General features: G+C 38.5%; 1 protein-coding gene across 5 annotated transcripts; it reads right to left on the minus strand.

The window, feature by feature from the left end:
• Nucleotides 1-1,206: 1,206 nt before the first annotated feature.
• Nucleotides 1,207-8,580, minus strand: LOC131537585 (apolipoprotein L3-like). Of its 5 annotated transcripts, none has more exons than XM_058771157.1 (6): nt 8,241-8,580; nt 7,950-8,000; nt 7,453-7,682; nt 6,804-6,929; nt 5,100-5,163; nt 1,207-4,873 (listed from the first exon to the last, which is right to left on the minus strand). In XM_058771157.1, the coding sequence occupies exons 5-6, from the start codon at nt 5,156-5,158 to the stop codon at nt 4,063-4,065; spliced, it is 870 nt and encodes a 289-aa protein (XP_058627140.1). In that variant the 5' UTR covers nt 5,159-5,163; nt 6,804-6,929; nt 7,453-7,682; nt 7,950-8,000; nt 8,241-8,580; the 3' UTR covers nt 1,207-4,062. The 5 variants fall into 5 exon arrangements, with proteins under 5 accessions (XP_058627140.1, XP_058627138.1, XP_058627137.1 ...); XM_058771155.1 differs by having other exon boundaries at nt 7,950-8,004; XM_058771154.1 differs by having other exon boundaries at nt 6,804-6,851; nt 7,950-8,091.
• Between the last annotated feature and the right edge of the window lie 15,651 nt (nt 8,581-24,231).

Below are 24,231 nucleotides of genomic sequence, written 5' to 3' on the forward strand. Positions count from 1 at the left end.
AATAGCACACTTTGTGAGTAGGATTAAACACTTTATTTCGCTGTTTTCCGTCCTAATATGCTCCGCATCGCGAGCAAAGAAAATGGCGTCTGTGAAAAATATTTCAGACGGATCAGGCTCGCACACGAGAAAATGTCCCGGATGTCACTAATAACACTCAACGGTGTTAATAAGGGTAATTCTCCGTATTGACACCAGCCAGAGGGTGCTGTTTACACTAGCTAGTGTTAATCCTTTACAATTCAACACCACAACTTTAACTCTTTACTCTAAAAGTCCGTAACACTGGGATTTCAACACTGGAGATTTTACTGTGTTGTTTTCACTATATTTTGGATTTTAATATCCAGTGCAGAATTAATGTCATACGGCTCGTTCAGTGAATCGCATACATACAGCATTGTGGAAAAACTTCAGCACCGCTCTTGTTATTATGCTTGTTAATGGCAGATCTGCGCCAACGCACTCTTTCTTGTCTCGCGAATAAACTGGTAAGCATTTGTAGAACAAATAATGAGCTGTGTAGGGCACGGTAAGGATAAATAAACTTAATGGAAAAGAAATGTCGATGTGTATTTTTTATGCAATGGCAAAAATGTCATGTAAGAATGTTTTCTATCTGAATAATTGACAGCAGATGTAAAATGAACGCAATTATGTCACCAGACGCAATTTTATGACATAGTAGTGTTTTCCAAAAACGTGCATACTTTTCTGCTACACACTCAAAAGTATCTACTTTTTCTTTGCGAAAAAAGCATATACTTTTAGGATGTAGTACAAGTAGGCACATTGGGATGCAGGGATAGTCTAGCTCCGGTTCACACTCCAGTACAGTAGGTGGCGGTAATGCACCATTGAATTTGGATGTCAACCGCCATTAAACATCAAGGAAGATGAAGAAGAAGAAGAGTACAACCTACAGTGGCTGAAACGTGGCCTTGCCCGTGTGCTCAAACTTGTCTTTATTGAGAAACTTCTGTTTTATGCTCAACTGAAAAAAGATTTTGTTGCCATGTGCCAAATTTCCGAGCCCTTGTTGAGATACTTGTGTTTTATGCTCAACTGAAAAAATACTTTTTGTTCTCTGCAAGACTATGGTGCTTGATATGGAGACTGTGGAGGAAGTTTATAATTTCCTTTTGTTCACCAAGATCTTTATCTCATCATTTGCCCGTCACCTTATTTATAAAAGGTATAAATCACGAGGCATAAATCAATCAGAGTCATTTACTGAATGCAAAAATCATCTTTAATATTCAATAAGAAAATTTTAAGCACAACATCTCAAATCATTTCCACCTTTTCAGGACACTTACACCAAATCAAAACAAACAAAAAAACACGTAAAGGTAGAATCCAAATTAGGTCACTGTCCATCGATGATGAATGAAGAGTAAGAGAGTGAATAAAGTCTTATCTGATTTCCTTATCAAAAAATCCAACACAGTTGTCAGTCTTAATCCATATGCCTGTTGTAATCAATACCCAAGTTCACAGCAACCTGGAAGATCTGTACAAGACTTTGTATATGTATAGCAGCTTTTGGGCTTGGTTAAACCTGAGACTGTTATAATGTAATGAAGATAATTCGGCAAATAACTGCAATTGCAGGTTTCAACACAGAGATGGCTACAAAGAGCCATTTTACATCCAAGTCTACATTTTAATATTAGAAAACAGTATTAGATGCCAGATATTAGCCTATTTGTTAAGACTCTGGATCATCAATTTTTAGAATAGAGATCATGGTTCTCCCAAGATTCAGAAGCAAAACATTAGACAAATACAAAATAATATGAAGGCTAATTCACTTAGGTTTCTTACAAAATGTTTTATTTAAAATGTGTAAAATGTTATAAATGAGCCAATTAAAATAAAAATATTGTAAAAATTATTTTAAATATATGAACTTGTTTCGTTTTCGAATTAATCTCTTGATTGAATGAATTATACATTAGATACATTTTAACAGTCACTGTTCGCTACCTTCTGGCATAATGTAACATTTATAATCGGGGCAGCGCCACAGAATTTTAAACGCTGGTGCTCAGGGGGTGCTAGATCAATGACGGGGAGCTGGGCAATAGTAAATATTGTTGTGCCCATTTTCGACCCCCTGCCAAATTATTACCCCTCTCGTTGAAATCGCTATCTGATTGCCTAATCCTAAACCCTCCCCCACACCTAACCCTAAACCCTCCCCCACACCTAACCCTAAACCTACCAATACTAGGGGGGTAATAATTTGGCAGGGGGTCAGAATTGTGCACAACACCGGCGTTTGCAGCCGACACTAACTGAGAAAGCACTAGTTTAGTAATAAATAATTAAAATGTCTTCTTTTTCCCCGATGCATTCATAATTATTACTTTTGCTGGTGCTTTGCAGCAAGCTTTATGCGCACGCTTGAGCACGGAATGTAGCTAAATGCTTATTAGAAGATGGTTTAGTAGGTTATTATATTAATCTGTTTAATATAAACATTCAACTAGTTTACTAGAAAATCCATAGTCGGGGGCTGGCCTAGCCTACTTGGCACAAGGAATCCATTTTTTAAATAAAATGCTGTGACATTACGAAATGTGCGACTGCAAATCACGTCACGTAGTATTTCATTGCATGTGTAAGTAGACACATTTTTTTTGTATTATTTAATCTTTCTTAAACTATGGGGGTGCTTTGGTCTTTTTAGGGGTGCTGGAGCACCTGCTAGCCCCTCCCTAGCTCTGCCCATTACAATCATTTGAAGCGTAACATCAGTTCCAACAGTCAGTTTCTCATTTTGAACGCGGCTGCTGCAACATCAGAGTCTATATCCGGACTATAAACTTTTATCCCAATACTTTCATTATTATTTAAAGTTTGCAACACAGAAATGTAGCCTCATGTGTAGACTGTTTGTAAAGCTGTTTCAAACATAAAGTTTATGATGAGCGCTGCTCTCTCTGGATCAGCGGCTGCGCAAAAGCAGGTTTAAATATTCCGATGTGATTTCAATGGTTTAATAGACATGGTCTCATCGACATAGCAATAAGATTGAGTGTGTTTGAATCGAGATCGCAATCTTTTAATGAGTAATCCATATGAGCCTGTAGCCTATTTATTTTTGTATGTCATAATTTGTACCAGACCTCAAAAGTTAAAAGACAAAATTAAAAGACAGAAAAACAATCCAATATAACAAAACACCCAATAATACAATAAACAGTGAACCAAAATATACCTTCAAAAAAAAAAATTATATTTACAAATTATACACAAACGTAAAGGATTAAAGACAATAAAGTGAGGGACAAGAGCGGTGCTAAAGAAAAGAAATCAATAAAACATAAACACAAACACTAACTAGCACCAATCAAAATCTAAGCTAAACAAAAGAAACCAAGAAAAATTACATGTTCAGCGTAGAACGCCACTAACTACACTGACTAATAAACATAAATACATAAGTTGACACTGCTTATAATCTAGTGTGCTTAAACAACTTTACACTACGTGCTGTAAGTCACATGACATGCTGAATTGGTCCCATCACTGTTTGTCGAGGAAGGACTTGAGTAAACTCGGGTAAGCCGAGAGCTGAATCATGACATAAACTAAGTAAAACAGCATATGAAAAGTAAAGTTCCACAAGAGAAAACTCTTAACACACAATAACTCAGATTCAGAAAGCAAACAATAACTCGGAATCAGAGAGCAAACAAAGGAAAAGCAAACGCTTTTGTCATATCCGGCCTTTATATGCACCCACTAAGGTCTGATTGGTCCTCAAGGTGGCACATAGACTCAATAACTGACAGGAACATCATCCAAAATCACAGAACCTGTGAGACAAGATAGTGAAGCAAGAGAACAATACGTGACGTAACAGTACATGTACGTGAAACGTAGCGGGAGGGGCACTTCATTGAAAGTGAACTTCTGGCATGTGTGCAAGGTTTCATGAGTTTTTGAGCATGTTTAGGCCCTCAAAAATGTGATTCATTTTGGAGAAGAAGAAGAAGAAGAAGAAAAAAAAATAAACTGAGCAATTCCAAGATGGGCCTTGCACCGCGGTGCTCAGGCCCTAATTAGAGCCAGTCTTCTTGCAAATTTGTCTTTTGTTTTCTTAAGCTCATCCATGAAGTTCTGTTGCTGATGAATGACTTTCCTCATTTCAACAATGAATTTCCCAGCTTTTGACTCCATCTCACTTTCACTTATTTGGTGATTTCCTGATAGTTTGTTCAGATCATCAAGTGTCTTGTTATCTTCAATAACTGAGAGAATGTCGAACACAAGGCTAATCCCAGCAAAAACTCCTGTAAGGGTTGTAGTCAGACGCACAGTTTTAGACGCCTGTGCAGCCACTTCACCAATGTCATCTATCCGCATGAAGCATAATATTTCACTGGCACCAGCAGCACATTTAATAAAACCCCTGATATCATCCTCTGGTTTATTAAGGTGTCTCAGTATTTCATTATAATGTTCACAAATGACATTCAGAATATCAGTCATAGGTTTGATTTTGTTCTGAAATTCTTCAAGTCCATTTTTGACGTTTTGTATTAATTTCTTCTGCTGGTGCATTTTCATGAAGTTTACGAGTCCACTACCAACTCCACCACCGAAGGCCATTATTGACCCTACGCCTGCGACAGCAACAGAAGCCCCCAGAGTAAATGGAGCTAAAGCTAATCCTGCAATGGTGGTGACCCCTCCAGCTATTCCCACTATTCCTCCACCAATAGTGACTGCAGTACACCGTCTCAAATCTTTTTCAAATGTATTAATGAGATGATTCAGCGCCTGTATGCACTCCTGGAGCTCATGGTAATGTCTCTCATAGAGTGCAATGAATTCCTCTTGGAGACCAATAACATCAGATCTGAAGAGAGCATAAAAATTAAGAATTTATTAATCTATATTGTACAATTTGTAATGCATTTTTTAAATGAATTAGCATATATGGTACTTATTATATGTTGATGGAACTGTGTTTCATTAGTTTATTTTGATTCTATATGCTAATAAAATAATCAAATTTTTGTTTAAGCAACCAGTTATTCTGGTCCACTGAATGAAGTGAGTATAATGCATAAGAACTCTCTTACAGCATATCAGGAGGTTCATCCTTGCTGTTGCGTCGGCGGCGATGTGTGGATGACGCCATTGTTGCTGTGATTAAGAAAATACAAATGAATAAATTATCTGTTTAAATTTATTATACTTTCACATAATATATATATATCAAAACAATTCTGAGGTTCTTGATCAAATAACAATACTTGTTTGTATTTTTATTCCAACTTATTCTTTTTCAAAAATATGTTTTTGTGTTTCCACCATTAACAGGGGGTCCGCGGGGTCTTAAAAAGTATTAAAAGTTTATCAATCTTTTTAGAGAAAATTAAGGCCCTTTAAAAAGTATTAAAAAGTCTTAAATGCCATTTTCCAAGATATTAAAATAATCTTTTCATTATTTCATTATTCTTTTCATTATTTGTCGAAAGGTTGAATGCTAAAGTTTTCCTGAATTGAATCACTGCATAGGTGAATAGTGGGATTCTGTGTAGTTTATGTATGAAATCCCGCTAGATTTGACGTTATTGTTACTGCGCTCACTGACTGACTGCTGCGTGACAGCGCAGGTTCCTTTACGCCCGTTGTTAAACAACATCGTTAACTAATGGGGAAATGCAAGTTTTCGTGCAAATGGTTGGAGGATAATAAACTATGGCTGAGGGCTTTCTCTGATATATAACCTGATATATAATATAACATATTACTTCGCTAGTTTTAGATGAAAGTTTTTGTCTTCTGTGTAAAAGCTTTCCTAGGATATATTTTTGTAATAAAACAATTCTTTCATGAACGTGGTACTGACAACAGCTTAACATTATTTACCTTAGTCTACCTTTAGGGTCTTTGCTATTATATTCCAATATCATTATGCCTCAATTAGCTAGTTATAGATTAAGAGCTGTTGTTATTTATGTACAGATGGCTTGCTGCTGTGTATGATAATTTGTTGTTAAAATAACATTCTGTTCTGTAAATGCATTGTCTGCTGGTTTATTTAGCTACTATTAAGTATGCCACTCAGTACTGTAAGACTTTGACTGTTAAAGTTAATTAACACCTGTCCACTGTTGTGGGTTTGCTACTGTTACAATTAAAAATCGTAGAAGGGTAAAAACATCGGTATGTTGTAAGCAACACAGCTACAACAAATAAAACTGATAACGGTTGTGTTTGAGTTATAGTGTGTGAATAATCAAGCATTGATAATAATCACACGTATTGGCGGCACTGAGGGCCCCCCAAATAAAATTCTGCTTAGGACCCCATAAAAGCCCTGGGTCTAATTCTTGTTTCTGTTTTCTCTTTCTATTAACCTTGCATTTGGATAGTCACTCAATTAATTTTTCTTTTGCTTCGTTCCCACCCTCCTGAGTTATGTTGCATTGATAAGAAGTTATCACAAACTAAGACTGTTTAGCTGTGCTATCTTACAATCAATATATAGGTAAAAAGGTATTGAATTTAACTCAGTGATTACTGTATATACTCTGATTAAAGAACCACAAATATATTATAATCTTTTCAAAAGAAACAGAAATCAGTCTTTTGAGTAATAGTGCACACTACTTAAGGAAGTAGCCTAAACTTTCTGTGAAGTTTTACAGAAAAACTGATAGTCGCTGCTGCTTACGTGAGTGCTGTTAAGTCTGTATTGTGTATTATATATTTGCCTTTATAGTGATATTTTGAACCATTCTCCTTCAACAAACAACAGTGTGGTCAAAAATACTCACATTATGGCTGATAACAGGGCACCCATCGGCTCAACATCTATGTGATCTCTGTAGAATTCATGCAGAAGATATTAACAAGCAATTTTTCCTTTTCTTTGAGAAATATTTTCCAGGTACGCAATCCTTCTAGTAATGTTATGCAGAGAAAACGATCTTCTGAGTGTAATTTGTTGTGCTAAAGTACAACTGTACTGGACTTTATCTCGATCATATAACTTTGAGGATGGGTAGCAAGTCAAAGTCTTTGTGTCACATACACACTGCATGTGACAGAATCTATAAAACCTCACATAGTTTAATTCTTCTAATTTTATGAAGAACCAAATATATATATATTTTTTTACATGAATCTCAAGCTTAGGAATTCATAATCAACAGAAACCCAGCAGAACAAATCCACTCAGATTTGTTGAGCAGATACTGTATGTTAGTGGAAGGTTATGCAAAGATGGTATATTTATGCTGGAATGGACTCTGTGCTTGAGAACATTTACAGCCCTGTTAATATTTAAACATCTTTTATGTTTGCAGCTCATATTTATTACTCAGCAGATATTTAGATTCTCATTTGGTTCTTAGTGAAGTTTAACTTTAGAACTTTTGTGAAAGCGAAAGGATTTGTGAAGACCGTATAATGTTTCAGACTGACCTTTGAACCTTTGACCTTTTTCCCACCTCTTATTCTGATTTGAATGTTTTTGGGGGTTTGTTTTTGCATGTTTGTCACTTTCATTGTGCTGTTGTCCCCTGTGTTTTATTTTGAAATGTATGTTTGTTGTTTGTGTCCTCTTGTTGCTCTTGTGCTTCAGCCACAGCTTCGTCGTGTTTGTTGTCTCAGTGTGTTTGAATAAGCTGGTATTTTGGTGATTTTTACTGGATCTACAAAAGCCGAGAAATCACAGGTTTAGAGAATCACATTAACTACTGACATGATTCACTAACTACAAACGCAATACTGTCTTCATCTTCAACACTATAACAACATTTCAAGCATCAGTTACATCAAACTAGTAAATTAGCGCTCAAAGAACCATACGCAACCTTTGCTTACTTTCATTTACACTATGAGAAAGACTAAACCAGTTTTACGGAAAAAAAAAAAGCCACTGAAGTCTGTATGAAATCAAATATGACCCTATGTCCTACCTATTGCCAGTGTTTTCAGGTTTTCTGGAAGGACATCTGAAGCCTTGGGTTCTTTCTTTGCAAAGAGTAAAATTCGGTCAGTGATGACAGGAGCCCAGAATTCATAAAGGTCAGGGAATACAACTCTAAAGTCCTGCGATATCTAAAACATTAAGTCGTTATTAATATATGGTAGACTGCAACGAAAGAGTGAATAAGCTGAAGCATTTTAGTTAAATTAATGTAGGATTTCTGCTAGAGGCAAAGACAACCCTTCAGAAAATTCTGTATACTGCACATCATTATACTCACCATTCCAGGAAAGTCATGAAGTTTTGGATATTCTCTATTGATTTCCTCCATAGTTTTTGTTCCAGAAGATCGAATCCATGCAGCCCGATGAGGTGCTGTACGTTTCATGAACTCCTCAACTTGACTGTTGTTCTTTAGCCACTCAATCAGTGTGTGAATGTCAGCCAAAAACAACTCAGACTCTGTTAAAACATTAACATGAGATTTAAAAAAAAAAAAATGAAGAGAGACACGGAAAATAAAAAGACATTCAGACAATATACAGCTGGAATACTCAAGGATCTTAGTTGAGAACCACTGCGCATATTTATTCCAATTCGCCTACTTATATGACAGGTTGTTGGGTGTGCCATGGAAAATGATCATTATTATATTTCATTATTATTACTTTAAATCATTGGGTTTTACAAATATTTAACCAGAGGTGGACAGTAATGAAGTAAATTTACTTGAGTATTGTACTTAAGTACACTTTTTGAGTATCTGTACTTTACTTGAGTATTATTTTTTCTGGAAACTTGCGACTTTAACTTCACTACATTTGAAAGACAAATATCGTACTTTTTACTCAACTACATTTATATAAAGGTCCCAAAGTAGAAAGTCGTTATATACAGCAGTTTTTACAGCGTGTGCATTTTCAGATTCACTGAACCCTTTTTCTTCGAAAATCCGGCCTCCGATCTGCCAGGACCTTCCTGTGTTGCCAAGTCTTACAGTATTTCTAAGCCTGCAGTTTTTTACACAAATCTGGCAACCTCGGGATCTTCTCCACTAAACTATTGTAAATGTCCGCGCTACTGCATAGCTAAAAGCGCTCTAAAAAGGTATGTTTTAACTCTTTAAAGCCCTTTGGAAAATTAACCATGTTTTTACTATAGTAACCACAACTATGGTATTTGCAGTAAAATCACAGGATCCACAAATTTACCATTATCTCACTATAGTAACCATACTTATGCTATTTGTAGTAAAACTTCAGTAACCATAAATTTACCATAGTTTCATTGTAACTATAGTTTAATTTTTGTTTAATTTATATACTTCCCTGACCAGTAAAAACTGGTCAGGGAAGTATATAAATCTGAACATTATTTTATTGTCAAAACACTGCACATAAATACATATATTTTTTGCAAACAAATGATCAAAAAGTAGGCTAAATGAAAACTTTAGAATCTAAACTAGGAATCAATAAGAATTTAAATCAATAAGCAGAATCAGAATGGATAAAATTCAAACAATGCCCAACCCTAGCCACATGCTGTGAAGTTCACTGATTTCTGAGCATTTTATGAACACTGATCAGTTGATGGCAAAATTGAAAAATACGATTCTTTGGTGCAACCTGCACACCCATGGCCATACTGAGAGAATATGATCCAGTTTTCTGAAGAGACTAAAGATTTGTTTTCTTTTCAGTGTTTGCTTTGCTTGCCTAAAATGAACCATATCATAGTCTTCAATATCTCTTTGAAAAAGAACTTTGAACTCATTTTAATACTTGTTTAAAAGTTACAATGTAGTTGTAGTTAAAAGGAGTGTTAAATAAAATAAAAAAAAATGATGATTATATTCATTCAGTTGTTCCATTTCAATAGGTTTTGTAACATAAAAGCTCTTAATTCCAAAGATAATACAAGCTAATCAGTGTATTCAGTAGGTTGCCTTAGTAGCATAAGGTATTGTAAGTATACAACAATGCGACAATAAACAATGCATTTACTTTTTACTTTTGATACTCAAGTATTTTTAAAAACATGTACTTCCGTACTTTTACTTAAGTAAAAATCTATCTTTACAACTTTCACTTGTAGTGGAGTAGTATTTGACCAGTGGTATCTGTACTTTCACTCAAGTAAGGAAGTTGTGTACTTTGTCCACCTCTGTATTTAACCAATGAAAAGCAGTCAAAAGAGCATGTGACTAAACCTCCTAACACCATTGGATTCTCAAATTGTCAGTCAAACCTCATAACTCCACCCTGCCTCCATTCAGAATAAGTGCCGCGACATGCAGTTTGAAGACAGACGTCTACTTCTTTGCAATGCAAGGGTAAATAAAGAACTGATGTTTGAATAAGTACAGCGTTTCCTTTACTCAAGAAACGCTGTCTATAAAGGCTAATGAAGAATCTTAGCATTTGCTGTCTAGTTGTAGCCAATACACTTTTGTACATTTTAAATATCCTTCTGTAAAGAAAGCCCACTGAGGCGAGAGCGTAGTGAATCCAAGTGCAGATTTATTTACAAAGGTGATATCCAAAGTACAAACACACGAAGACTCGTCATGAACAGACTAGACTTGACTTGACTTGACTAAAACACTCACCGACAGCAGGTTAAATACATTCAATACACGACAGGGAACAAGGCAATGACATGACTACTTATAACAAACAATGAGGGTCACATGACATGAACAAACCAATGGGGACAAGACACATGACTTATGACAACCAATCAAAACATGACACAATGAACAAGGGAACCAATAGCATGAAGACATGAGGGAAGGGGAAGCATGACACAAACAGGAACCGTGACGAAACTTCAAAATAAAAGACATGGAAAACAAGAACATGAAACAGAACCCAAAACAGACCTTACACCTGTACATAGCGGCGTCTTTTATATCGTGAGATTTTGGCCAAATTCTTATTATTATTATTAGTGGTGCTTGCCAAAGGCAAGGCATCACTATTGTTATCTTGCATACTTATTATTAGTGGTGCTTGCCAAAGGCAAGGCATCACTATTGTTCTCTTGCATACTTATTAGTGGTGCTTGCCAAAGGCAAGGCATCACTATTGTTCTCTTGCATACTTATTATTAAGTTGGCTTGAGAAAGCCAACTTACTGAAATCCGTCTTAAACTTATTATTATTATTCTTTTTCTGAGACTAAAATTTCTGACTGCTACTCCTCCTAGAGCTTTAACTCTACAAACTTCAAACTCAGCCCAGATCTTCAGACTGGTCTGACTCGAGTTGCTATATCTTTTCTAACTGATCCGACTTACGGTTTTCATAAAAATTAAGATTAAAAATCATAAAAATCCCATAGACTTACATTGACGAAATGTTCAGATGAGCCAAGACCTTGCCAGCTCCAACTGTCAAAATTTAAATCTAAACACACTGAAGCCCATTAGACTCAATCAGACTTCCCTTCTATGTACTATTTCTAACCCATTCAAACTCATCTATCTCTCTCTATCTATCCTAGCGAAATGCTAATCATGCTAATGACTGGCTAGTCACTTGCTAATCATGCTACAAACATGCTAGTAACATGTTAATCATGCTAGAAACATGTTAGCGACATGCTAGTCACTTGCTAATCATGCTAGCAACATGCTAGTAACATGCTAATCATGCTAGAAACATGCTAAGAACTTGTTAATCATGCTAGCAACATGCTAGTCACTTGCTAATCATGATAACAACATGCTAGTAACATGCTAATCATGGTAGAAAAATTCTAGCGTCATGCTAGTCACTTGTTAGTCATGCTAGCAACATGCTAGTGGCATGTTATTCATGCTAGAAACATGCTAGCGACATGCTAGTAACTTGCTAATAATGCTAGCAACATGCTAGTCGCATGCTAATCATGCTAGCAACATGCTAGTAACATGCTAATCATGCTAGCAACATGCTAGTAACATGCTAATCATGCTAGAAACATGTTAATCATGCTAGAAACATGTTAGCGACATGCTAGTCACTTGTTAATCATGCTAGCAACATGCTAGTAACATGCTAATCATGCTAGAAACATGCTAGCGACTTGCTAGTCACTTGCTAATCATGATAACAACATGCTAGTAACTTGCTAATAATGCTAGCAACATGCTAGTAACATGTTAATCATGCTAGAAACATGTTAGCGACATGCTAGTAACATGCTAATCATGGTAGAAAAATTCTAGCGTCATGCTAGTCACTTGCTAGTCATGCTAGCAACATGCTAGTGGCATGTTATTCATGCTAGAAACATGCTAGCGACATGCTAGTAACTTGCTAATAATGCTAGCAACATGCTAGTCGCATGCTAATCATGCTAGAAACATGCTAGCGACATGCTAATAATGCTAGCAACATGCTAGTAACATGCTAATCATGCTAGAAACATGTTAATCATGCTAGAAACATGTTAGCGACATGCTAGTCACTTGTTAATCATGCTAGCAACATGCTAGTAACATGCTAATCATGCTAGAAACATGCTAGCGACATGCTAGTCACTTGCTAATCATGATAACAACATGCTAGTAACTTGCTAATAATGCTAGCAACATGCTAGTAACATGCTAATCATGCTACAAACATGCTAGTAACATGCTAATCATGCTAGAAACATGCTAAGAACTTGTTAATCATGCTAGAAACATGCTAGCGACATGCTAGTAACATGTTAATCATGCTAGCAACATGCTAGTGGCATGTTATTCATGCTAGAAACATGCTAGCGACATGCTAGTAACTTGCTAATAATGCTAGCAACATGCTAGTCGCATGCTAATCATGCTAGAAACATGCTAGCGACATGCTAATAATGCTAGCAACAATGTTAATCATGCTAGAAACATGCTAAGAACTTGTTAATCATGCTAGAAACATGCTAGCGACATGCTAGTCACTTGCTAATCATGCTAATAACATTCTAGTAACACCTTAGCAACCACTCCAGGTACCCTAGCAACCGCATAGCAACACCCTAGCAACCACCCCGGGTACCTTAGCAACCACCTAGTAACCACCCCGGGTACCCTAGCAACCGTCTAGCAACACCCTAGCAACCACCCGAAGTACCCTAGCAACCGCATAGCAATACCTTAGCAACTGCCCCAGGAGCCTTAGCAACAGCATAGCAACACCTTAGCAACCACACTTGGTACCTTAGCAACCGCATAGCAACACCTTAGTAACCACCAAAGTTAGCCTAGCAACCATCATAGCAACCACTCTGAGGTCCTTCTATCTATCTATGTATCAAACTTTAAGCTTTTAAAACTACTTTCAACTTCAAACTATTTCAGACTGAAACCCATCAAACTTAAAACTTTTAACATTTTTCAAACTTAAACTTTTTAAACTTCTTAAACTTTTTAAACTTCTTAAACTTTTTTTAAACTTTTCAAACTTTCTGGTCCGTCTTTCTCAAGCCAACTTAAAGTTTGTCTCGACAAACTTTTCTATCTAGTTATTATTCTGCTTCTTCTTATTCTTCTTCTGGACAAAACTTCGGTTCGCTACTCCTCCTGCACCGTTTGTCACAGACCCATGAAAGAGGCGTCAAATCGACCGCTCATTGAGGAGATGTGGGCTATATCTTTTCTAAGCGATCGGACCTACGATGTTCACACAGCGGACGAAAAAGCGGGCAAAAATCCCATTGACTTACATTGGCGGAATGTTCGTGAATTTGAATCTCAACTGTCACTTTCTCACACACACACGCAGGCCCTTAGGAACCCCTTCTCTCTCTCTCTCTGTAACTCACACACACTCATTTGACTCATCTTTTAAGAAACCAATAAGTAATGACCTATGACCTTCATAGCCACACCCTAGCAACCACTTACAGCACCCTAGCAACCACCCCATAGACCTCCATTGAAAACAGATCAAAAGGATATCTTTGGATAAAAGTGTCATATAAACATGCAGGTTTTGCTCTTTTGACTCGTGATTGCAAACAGGACTTTCCTCATGCCTGCTACACATACTAGCAGTGAATAGCTACATGCTAATAGTGATTAGCTAAGTGTTAAATCAGGCTAAGAACATACAAATAACTCTATAGAACTAGATAGTAATGATGTGTGACAACTACCAACCACTTAGCAACACGATAGTAACCGCCCAGTTATAGAGGTGTGCTATATGTTTTATAAGTAATTGAGTGTACGATGTTCATCTGGTGGATGAAAAATTTGGGCGAAAAAGTCCCATTGACTTAACATTGGCACAAAATTAGTGAGATTATATCTTTGGATCAAGAGGTCACAGAGACTTGGGGAGGGCTCTTTTGACTCGGCCTATCAAGCGCCAATAAGTACTGACATGATAACTTCGTAGCTATGCCCTAGCAACCTCTTAAAGCACCCTAGCAACCGTAAAGAACATTAACAAACAATTTGTCAGCATCAAAACATCGTAGAAACATTGGGTTGGGCTCTGCTGATACAGACTGTCAAAATAGTCTTTAAATATCATCCCGTAAACTATATAGCCACACCATAGCAACCATTTAGAGTACCTTAGTAACTGAACAAACACATGAATATGCAATTTCTCAGCACCAGAAAGTGGTATAGATATGGGGCTGGCCTCTTTGTTTGGGCTGAAAACCAGTCTGTAAGTATCACCATGGCAACTGTGCAGCGACACCCTAGCAACCACATACAGAACCCTAGCAACCGTATAGCAACATAAAGAAGCCATATCTCAGCTCCACAATATCATACAGACATGGGAGTTGGCTCTCTAGAATCATACTGAAGGCTATATTGACAGCCTAGTGCCGAGTTTTGCCACTGCAAGCACCACTCACATTTTCTTCAGGAAATGTACATTCTAGTATTGTTATTACTATTCGCCCTGACAAAACTTTGGCGCGCTACTCCTCCTACAAAGTTTGTCGTAGACCCATGAATGAGGTGCCAAATCGACCGGCTCATTGACGAGAGGTGTGCTATATCTTTTCTAAGTGATCGGGCGTACGATGATCGTACAGAATACGAAAGATTTGGGTAAAAAAATCCAATAGGCTTAACATTGGTATAACATTTGTGAGATCATATCTTTGGATCAGGAAGTCACATAGGCTTGGAGGTGGGCTCATTTGACTTGGCCTATCAAGCAGCCAATAGCTAGTGACATAACAACTTCATAGCCACGCCCTAGCAACTACTTTAAGCACCCTAGCAACTGTATAACAATATTAACAAGCCATTTCTCAGCACCACAATATTGTAGAAACATGGGGTTGGGCTTTTTTGACTCAGATTGGCAAATAATCTTTAAATATCATCCCATAAAATGTATAAGCACACCCTAGCAACCATATAGAGTACGCTAACAACTGAACAAACTCATGAATGAGCAATTTCTCAGCACCAGAAAGTGGTATAGATATCGGCGTGGCCTCTTTTGTTCGGGCTGAAAAACCAGTCTGTAAGTATCACCATGGCGACTGTTCAGCTACACCCTAGCAACCACATAGAGAACCCTAGCAACCGTATAGCAACATAAAGAAGCCATATCTCAGCTCCACAACATCATACAGACATGGGAGTTGGCTCTTTACAATCGCGCAGAACACTGTAGTACCTGCCCAGTGCCGAGTTTTGCCACTGCAAGCACCACTCACATTTTCTTCAGGAAATGTACATTCTAGTATTGTTATTACTATTCGCCCAGACAAAACTTCGGCACGCTACTCCTCCTGCACCTTTTGTCGTAGACCCATGAATGAGGTGTCAAATCATGCAACATATTGAGGAGAGGTGTGCTATATCTTTTATAAGTAATTGAGTGTACGATGTTCATCTGGTGGACGAAAACATTTGGGCGAAAAAGTCCCATAGACTTAACATTGGCACAAAATTAGTGAGATTATATCTTTGGATCAGGAGGTCACAGAGACTTGCGGGAGGGCTCTTTTGACTCGGTCTATCAAGCAGCCAATAAGTACTGACATGACAACTTCATAGCTATGCCCTAGCAACCACTTACAGCACCCTAGAAACTGTAAAAGGACATTAAAAAACAATTATTCAGGACCAAAACCTTGTAGAAACATGGGGTTGGGCTCTGTTGATTCAGACTGTCAAATAGTCTTTAAATATCATCCCATAAATTGTATATCCACACCATAGCAACCATTTAGAGTACCCTAGCAACCATACAAACACATGAATAAGCAATTTCTCAGCACCAGAACGTCGTATAGGCATAGGGGTGGCCTCTTTTGATTGGGCTGAAAAACCAGTCTGTAAGTATCACCATGGCGACTGTGCAGCTACACCCTAGCAACCACATAGAGAACCCTAGCAACCGAATAGCAACATAAATAAGCCATATCTCAGCTCCACAACATCATACAGACATGAGAGTTGACTCTCTACCATCGCGCAGAACCAGTCTGTAAGTATCACCATGGCGACTGTGCAGCTACACCCTAGCAACCACATAGAGAACCCTAGCAACCGTATAGCAACATAAATAAGCCATATCTCAGCTCCACAACATCATACAGACATGAGAGTTGGCTCTCTACTATCGCGCAGACATGACAACTTCATAGCTATGCCCTAGCAACCACTTACAGCACCCTAGAAACTGTAAAAGGACATTAAAAAACAATTATTCAGGACCAAAACCTTGTAGAAACATGGGGTTGGGCTCTGTTGATTCAGACTGTCAAATAGTCTTTAAATTGTATATCCACACCATAGCAACCATTTAGAGTACCCTAGCAACCATACAAACACATGAATAAGCAATTTCTCAGCACCAGAACGTCGTATAGGCATAGGGGTGGCCTCTTTTGATTGGGCTGAAAAACCAGTCTGTAAGTATCACCATGGCGACTGTGCAGCTACACCCTAGCAACCACATAGAGAACCCTAGCAACCGTATAGCAACATAAATAAGCCATATCTCAGCTCCAGAACATCATACAGACATGAGAGTTGGCTCTCTACTATCGCGCAGAACACTGTAGTATCTGCCCAGTGCCGAGTTTTGCCACTGCAAGCACCACTCACATTTTCTTCAGGAAATGTACATTCTAGTTAGTGGTGCTTGCCAAAGGCAAGGCATCACTATTATTCTCTTGCATACTTATTAGTGGTGCTTGCCAAAGGCAAGGCATCACTATTATTCTCTTGCATACTTATTATTATTATTCTGCTTCTTCTTATTCTTCTTCTGGACAAAACTTCGGTTCGCTACTCCTCCTGCACCGTTTGTCACAGACCCATGAAAGAGGCGTCAAATCGACCGGCTCATTGAGGAGATGTGGGCTATATCTTTTCTAAGCGATCGGACCTACGATGTTCACACAGCGGACGAAAAAGCGGGCAAAAAAATCCCATTGACTTACATTGGCGGAATGTTCGTGAATTTGAATCTCAACTGTCACTTTCTCACACACACACACGCAGGCCCTTAGGAACCCCTTCTCTCTCTCTCTCTCTGTAACTCACACACACTCATTTGACTCATCTTTTAAGAAACCAATAAGTAATGACCTATGACCTTCATAGCCACACCCTAGCAACCACTTACAGCACCCTAGCAACCACCCCATAGACCTCCATTGAAAACAGATCAAAAAGGATATCTTTGGATAAAAGTGTCATATAAACATGCAGGTTTTGCTCTTTTGACTCGTGATTGCAAACAGGACTTTCCTCATGCCTGCTACACATACTAGCAGTGAATAGCTACATGCTAATAGTGATTAGCTAAGTGTTAAATCAGACTAAGAACATACAAATAACTCTATAGAACTAGATAGTAATGATGTGTGACAACTACCAACCACTTAGCAACACGATAGTAACCGCCCAGTTATAGAGGTGTGCTATATGTTTTATAAGTAATTGAGTGTACGATGTTCATCTGGTGGATGAAAAAATTTGGGCGAAAAAGTCCCATTGACTTAACATTGGCACAAAATTAGTGAGATTATATCTTTGGATCAGGAGGTCACAGAGACTTGGGGGAGGGCTCTTTTGACTCGGCCTATCAAGCGGCCAATAAGTACTGACATGATAACTTCGTAGCTATGCCCTAGCAACCTCTTAAAGCACCCTAGCAACCGTAAAAGAACATTAACAAACAATTTGTCAGCATCAAAACATCGTAGAAACATTGGGTTGGGCTCTGCTGATACAGACTGTCAAAATAGTCTTTAAATATCATCCCGTAAACTATATAGCCACACCATAGCAACCATTTAGAGTACCTTAGTAACTGAACAAACACATGAATATGCAATTTCTCAGCACCAGAAAGTGGTATAGATATGGGGCTGGCCTCTTTGTTTGGGCTGAAAACCAGTCTGTAAGTATCACCATGGCGACTGTGCAGCGACACCCTAGCAACCACATACAGAACCCTAGCAACCGTATAGCAACATAAAGAAGCCATATCTCAGCTCCACAATATCATACAGACATGGGAGTTGGCTCTCTAGAATCATACTGAAGGCTATATTGACAGCCTAGTGCCGAGTTTTGCCACTGCAAGCACCACTCACATTTTCTTCAGGAAATGTACATTCTAGTTATTATTATTCTGCTTCTTCTTCTTATTCTTCTTCTGGACAAAACTTCGGTTCGCTACTCCTCCTGCACCGTTTGTCACAGACCCATGAATGAGGTGTCAAATCGACCGGCTCATTGAGGAGATGTGGGCTATATCTTTTCTAAGCGATCGGCCCTATGATGTTTGCACAGCGGACGAAAAAGCGGGCAAAAAAGTCCCTTTGACTTACATTGGCGGAATGTTCGTGAATTTGAATCTCAACTGTCACTTTCTTACACACACACACACACACATGCAGGCCCTTAGAGCCCCTTCTCTCTCTGTCTCTGTAACTCACACACACTCATTTGACTCCTCTTTTAAGTAACCAATAAGTAATGACCTATGACCTTCATAGCCACACCCTAGCAACCACTTACAGCACCCTAGCAACCACCCCATAGACCTCCATTGAAAACAGATCAAAAAGGATATCTTTGGATAAAAGTGTCATATAAACATGCAGGTTTTGCTCTTTTGACTCGTGATCGCAAACAGGACTTTCCTCATGCCTGCTACACATACTAGCAGTGAATAGCTACATGCTAATAGTGATTAGCTAAGTGTTAAATCAGACTAAGAACATACGAATAACTCTATAAATCTACATAGTAATGATGTGTGATAACTACCAACCGGTTAGCAATACGCTTAGTAACCTCCCAGTTATAAAGGTGTGCTATATGTTTTATAAGTAATTGAGTGTACGATGTTCGTCTGATGGATGAAAAAATTTGGGCGAAAAAGTCCCATAGACTTAACATTGGCACAAAATTAGTGAGATTATATCTTTGGATCAGGAGGTCACAGAGACTTGGGGGAGGGCTCTTTTGACTCGGCCTATCAAGCAGCCAATAAGTACTGACATGACAACTTCATACCTATGCCCTAGCAACCACTTACAGCACCCTAGCAACCGTAAAAGGACATTAACAAACAATTTTCCAGCACCAAAACATTGTAGAAACATGGCGTTGGGCTCAGTGGATTCAGACTGTCAAATAGTCTTTAAATATCATGCCATAAATTGTATAGTCACACCATAGCAACCATTCAGAGTACCTTAGCTACTGAACAAACTCATGAATAAGCAATTTCTCAGCACCAGAAAGTGGTATAGATATCATCGTGGCCTCTTTTGTTCGAGCTGAAAAACCAGTCTGTAAGTATCACCATGGCGACTGTGCAGCCACACCCTAGCAACCACATAGAGAACCCTAGCAACCGTATAGCAACATAAATAAGCCATATCTCAGCTCCACAACATCATACAGACATGGGAATTGGCTCTCTACAATCGCGCAGAACACTGTAGTATCTGCCTAGCGTCGAGTTTTGCCTCGGCAAGCACCACTCACATTTTCTTCAGGAAATGTACATTCTAGTATTGTTATTACTATTCGCCCAGACAAAACTTCGGCACGCTACTCCTCCTGCACCTTTTATCGTAGACCCATGAATGAGATGTCAAATCATGCGACACATTGAGGAGAGGTGTGCTATATCTTTTATAAGTAATTGAGTGTACGATATTCGTCTGGTGGACGAATAAATTTGGGCGAAAAAGTCCCATAGACTTAACATTGGCACAAAATTACTGAGATTATATCTTTAGATCAGGAGGTCACAGAGACTTGGGGGAGGGCTCTTTTGACTCGGCCTATCAAGCAGCCAATAAGTACTGACATGACAACTTCATAGCTATGCCCTAGCAACCACTTACAGCACCCTAGCAACCGTAAAAGGACATTAACAAACAATTTTCCAGCACCAAAACATTGTAGAAACATGGCGTTGGGCTCAGTGGATTCAGACTGTCAAATAGTCTTTAAATATCATCCCATAAACCGTATAGCCACACCATAGCAACCATTTAGAGTACCTTAGCAACTGAACAAACACATTAATAAGCAATTTCTCAGCACCAGAAAGTGGCATAGATATGGGGGTTGCCTCTTTTGTTGGGGCTGAAAAATCAGTCTGTAAGTATCACCATGGCGACTGTGCAGCTACACCCTATCAACCATATAGAGCACCCTAGCAACCATATAGCAACATAAAGAAGCCATATCTCAGCTCCACAACATCATACAGACATGGGAGTTGGCTCTCTTGTTCTTCAATGCTCTCATGCAAACCCAGTTTTATACTTGCCTAATTATTCGTTATAGAAGTCAGCTGACCACACCTTACTAACTAGCTAAACGAAACTGGGAAATTCCCGCGATACGGCCGAGAACAAACACGACTTCACTTTACCACGGTAAAACACAGTATGCAATACAAAGTTTCCTAGCAACAACAACTGCGCTGAAATCTAATGAGAAAAGACAAAACACTTACAAACTGCTGTTCTCTTCTGCTGTTCTTCTGCTTCTTCAATGGTCATATTTCAACTGTAGTTTGTTGATCAAGCGTGCAGAACAACCACCCAATAAAGCATTACAATAGTCTAACCTTGAGGTCATAAACGCATGAATTAACATTTCTGCATTTGACGTTGAGAGCATAGGTCGCAATTTAGATATGCTTTTGAGATGAAAAAACGCAGTTTTACAGATGCTAGAAACATGGCTTTCAAATGAAAGATTGCTATCAAACAGCACACCTAGGTTCCTGACTGATGAAGAAGAATTGACAGAGAAGCCATCAAGTGCATGAATTAACATTAAGTGCATGAAGTGAAGCCATGAATTAAGTGCATGAAGTGAAGCCATTAAGTGCATGAAGTAAAGCCATCAAGTGCATGAATTAACATTTCTGCATTTGACGTTGAGAGCATAGGTCGCAATTTAGATATGCTTTTGAGATGAAAAAACGCAGTTTTACAGATGCTAGAAACATGGCTTTCAAATGAAAGATTGCTATCAAACAGCACACCTAGGTTCCTGACTGATGAAGAAGAATTGACAGAGAAGCCATCAAGTGTTAGATAATGTTCTAGGTTATTACATGTGGGGTTTTTAGGTCCGATAATTAACACCTCTGTTTTTTCAGAATTTAGCAGTAAAAAATTACTCATCATCCAGTTTTTTATATCGACTATGCATTCCGTTAGTTTCTCAATTTGGTGCGTTTCACCAGGCCACGAAGAAATATAGAGCTGAGTATCATCAGCATAACAGTGAAAGCTAACACCATGTCTCCTGATAATATCTCCCAAGGGTAACATGTAAAGCGTGAAAAGTAACGGCCCCAGTACTGAGCCTTGAGGTACTCCATACTGCACTTGTGATCGATATGATACCTCTTCATTCACCGCTGCGAACTGATGGCGGTCAGATAAGTACGATTTGAACCATGCTAAGGCGCTTCCAAGCACTGTTAATGCAATGCATCTTTTTTCCGATTTGTGGAATTCAGCATGCTTTATATTTCAAAAACTATTGGCATTATTCTGCTTCCATATGAGAGTCAATGTGGTGAGCGAGTGACCTCTGGTGGTGAGTGAACAGAAGTTCATAGACTGGATTCGTGACATTATGTGTGAATAAAGACTATTTAGTTGTTTCAGTTTGTTATTTGACAGTACAATTTTTTGTTTTTAAAAAAAGTTGTCGGGTAACGGGTGGTCTAATAAATTTAAGGACTGTATGTAGCTACATAGTTCAGAGGATTTAAAAAATTAAGCTTACAAACTCAATCATTAACACTCTGACCCTTTCTTGATTGCCAACGGCTGCAAACAACAACATGAAACCGCAAGGCTGATGCTCTGTAGCGGATTCACACATCCATGAGCGAGGCCGTTTCATTTCAGTTGAAAAGACGGGAGTTGCGCACGCCATGCTCCTAGAATCTGTTTGGGTAATATATATGGGCGTCGAAACGAAAGCGCACGGGTTCACCCAGTATGTGTACATCCGGCGAAAGATCGCGCATCCACTGATTCACACAAGAGGTAAAAAATACTTTTAACAAAGCATTCAGGGAACTTAGTACGTTCTGACGAAAGCGTATAGGCCATGGCTAGATAGACATTTGAGAATACATCGCTTGCGTTTGAGAATACATCGCTTGTCTTACCGGAGAAAATTTATTTGCGTGGTGCCCCCCCTGGACACTTGCCCAATTACCCATATGGTTAATCCGCTTATGGGTATCGGCAAATATTGTATCGCTGGGTATGAGAATCGATATCGTATCGTATCGTGACGAACCATCCGATTTACACCCCTACTGCAAATACAAGCTAAGATGATTTGTTTTCTCAATAACAACAATCATGTGCATGACTAAACAACGTCTGTTCTTAGGCAGGTCTATTACAGTGATGGGAGTCTAGAGTTTTCAAGATGTTGGCTTTACAGAAAGCAATGCGGCTGCATGCATCACATTTTTTTAAAATTTCACTAATTATTTAATAAGGGTGTAAATCGGATGGTTCGTCACGATACAAATATAATGTGATTTTATGGGAAACTAGCCTATGTGATTGGCGCTTTGTGGCACGACAGGATTTGGAACAGCATCCTGAGTTACCGCGGACTGACTTTAAATTAAATTTAATGTTTTTAAACTGAATGTACAAAGCAAACTATTTGCTGAAATATCCACAAAATAAAAAACAACAATTAAATAAGAGCGTGGTTTATCTGTCAATCAGATGCGCGTGAAAGTTGTGTTCGTCACTATAGCAACAATAGAGTTTCCTCAAATTCAATTTATATTAAAATAAAGTTATGGGTGATTAAGACACCCAGCGCTCTGATGCTGCTGTAATGTTGTTAGTTCATAAAATAAAAAATGTGTAATTATTGTCTGGTAAACATAAAAAAATTAATCATGAATTATGAATATGTTGGCTACCATAATTTGTAAATAAAGACTTTAGATGAGATGGGGGGGGGGGGGGTATTTGACATTGGTATGTCCCCACCAATGTCAAAAGCAAACCTACGCCCTTGTACTACACATCATTATACTCCCCATTCCATGAAGTTTTGAATATTCTCTATTGATTTCCTCCATAGCTTTTGTTCCAGAAGATCGAATCCATGCAGCCCGATGAGGTGCTGTACGTTTCATGAACTCCTCAACTTGACTGTTGTTCTTTAGCCACACAATCATTGTGTGAATGTCAGCCGAAGACAACTCAGACTCTGTTAAAGTTAAAACATTAACATGAGGGAGAATATGAAGAGAGACATAATGCTCTTTCGCACCGCAGGAACCTTTTCATAGTACCCGAACTACTTGTGGAAGTACCCACTTTTTGGCGTGTTCGCACCGCGGGAACTAGGAACTGTTTTAGTTCCCGGAACTCCGTTTGGAGGAACTATTTAGCTCCTACTTCAGAGTAGGGTCTAAAACAGTTACATAGGAACTATCGTAAGTGTACACTGATTGGCTAAACGCGTACGAAAACGCCCTCACCCGCCATGATTTAAAACGCTGTGTAAACACATACTGTGTAAACATCAAATCAACTTATATTTCGCAAGAATGGAGAACAGCGATAGATGGACGGACGCTGAAGTGCAGGCACTTTTGAACATTTTGAACTCCTTTCCGATCTTTCAATCGCTTGACGTATAAGTTACGTCGACATTCCATGTCCATTATTGTGAACCCCGCAAGACACAACAACGACACAGCTCCGATCACAGCGTCCTCCATCCTCCTGTTGTTAACGTTGTTCTTCTTTGTTTTCTTTGTTGAACGCAG

Source organism: Onychostoma macrolepis, chromosome 03, assembly GCF_012432095.1.
Source record: "Onychostoma macrolepis isolate SWU-2019 chromosome 03, ASM1243209v1, whole genome shotgun sequence".
In the NCBI taxonomy this organism is placed as follows: Eukaryota; Metazoa; Chordata; class Actinopteri; order Cypriniformes; family Cyprinidae; genus Onychostoma; species Onychostoma macrolepis.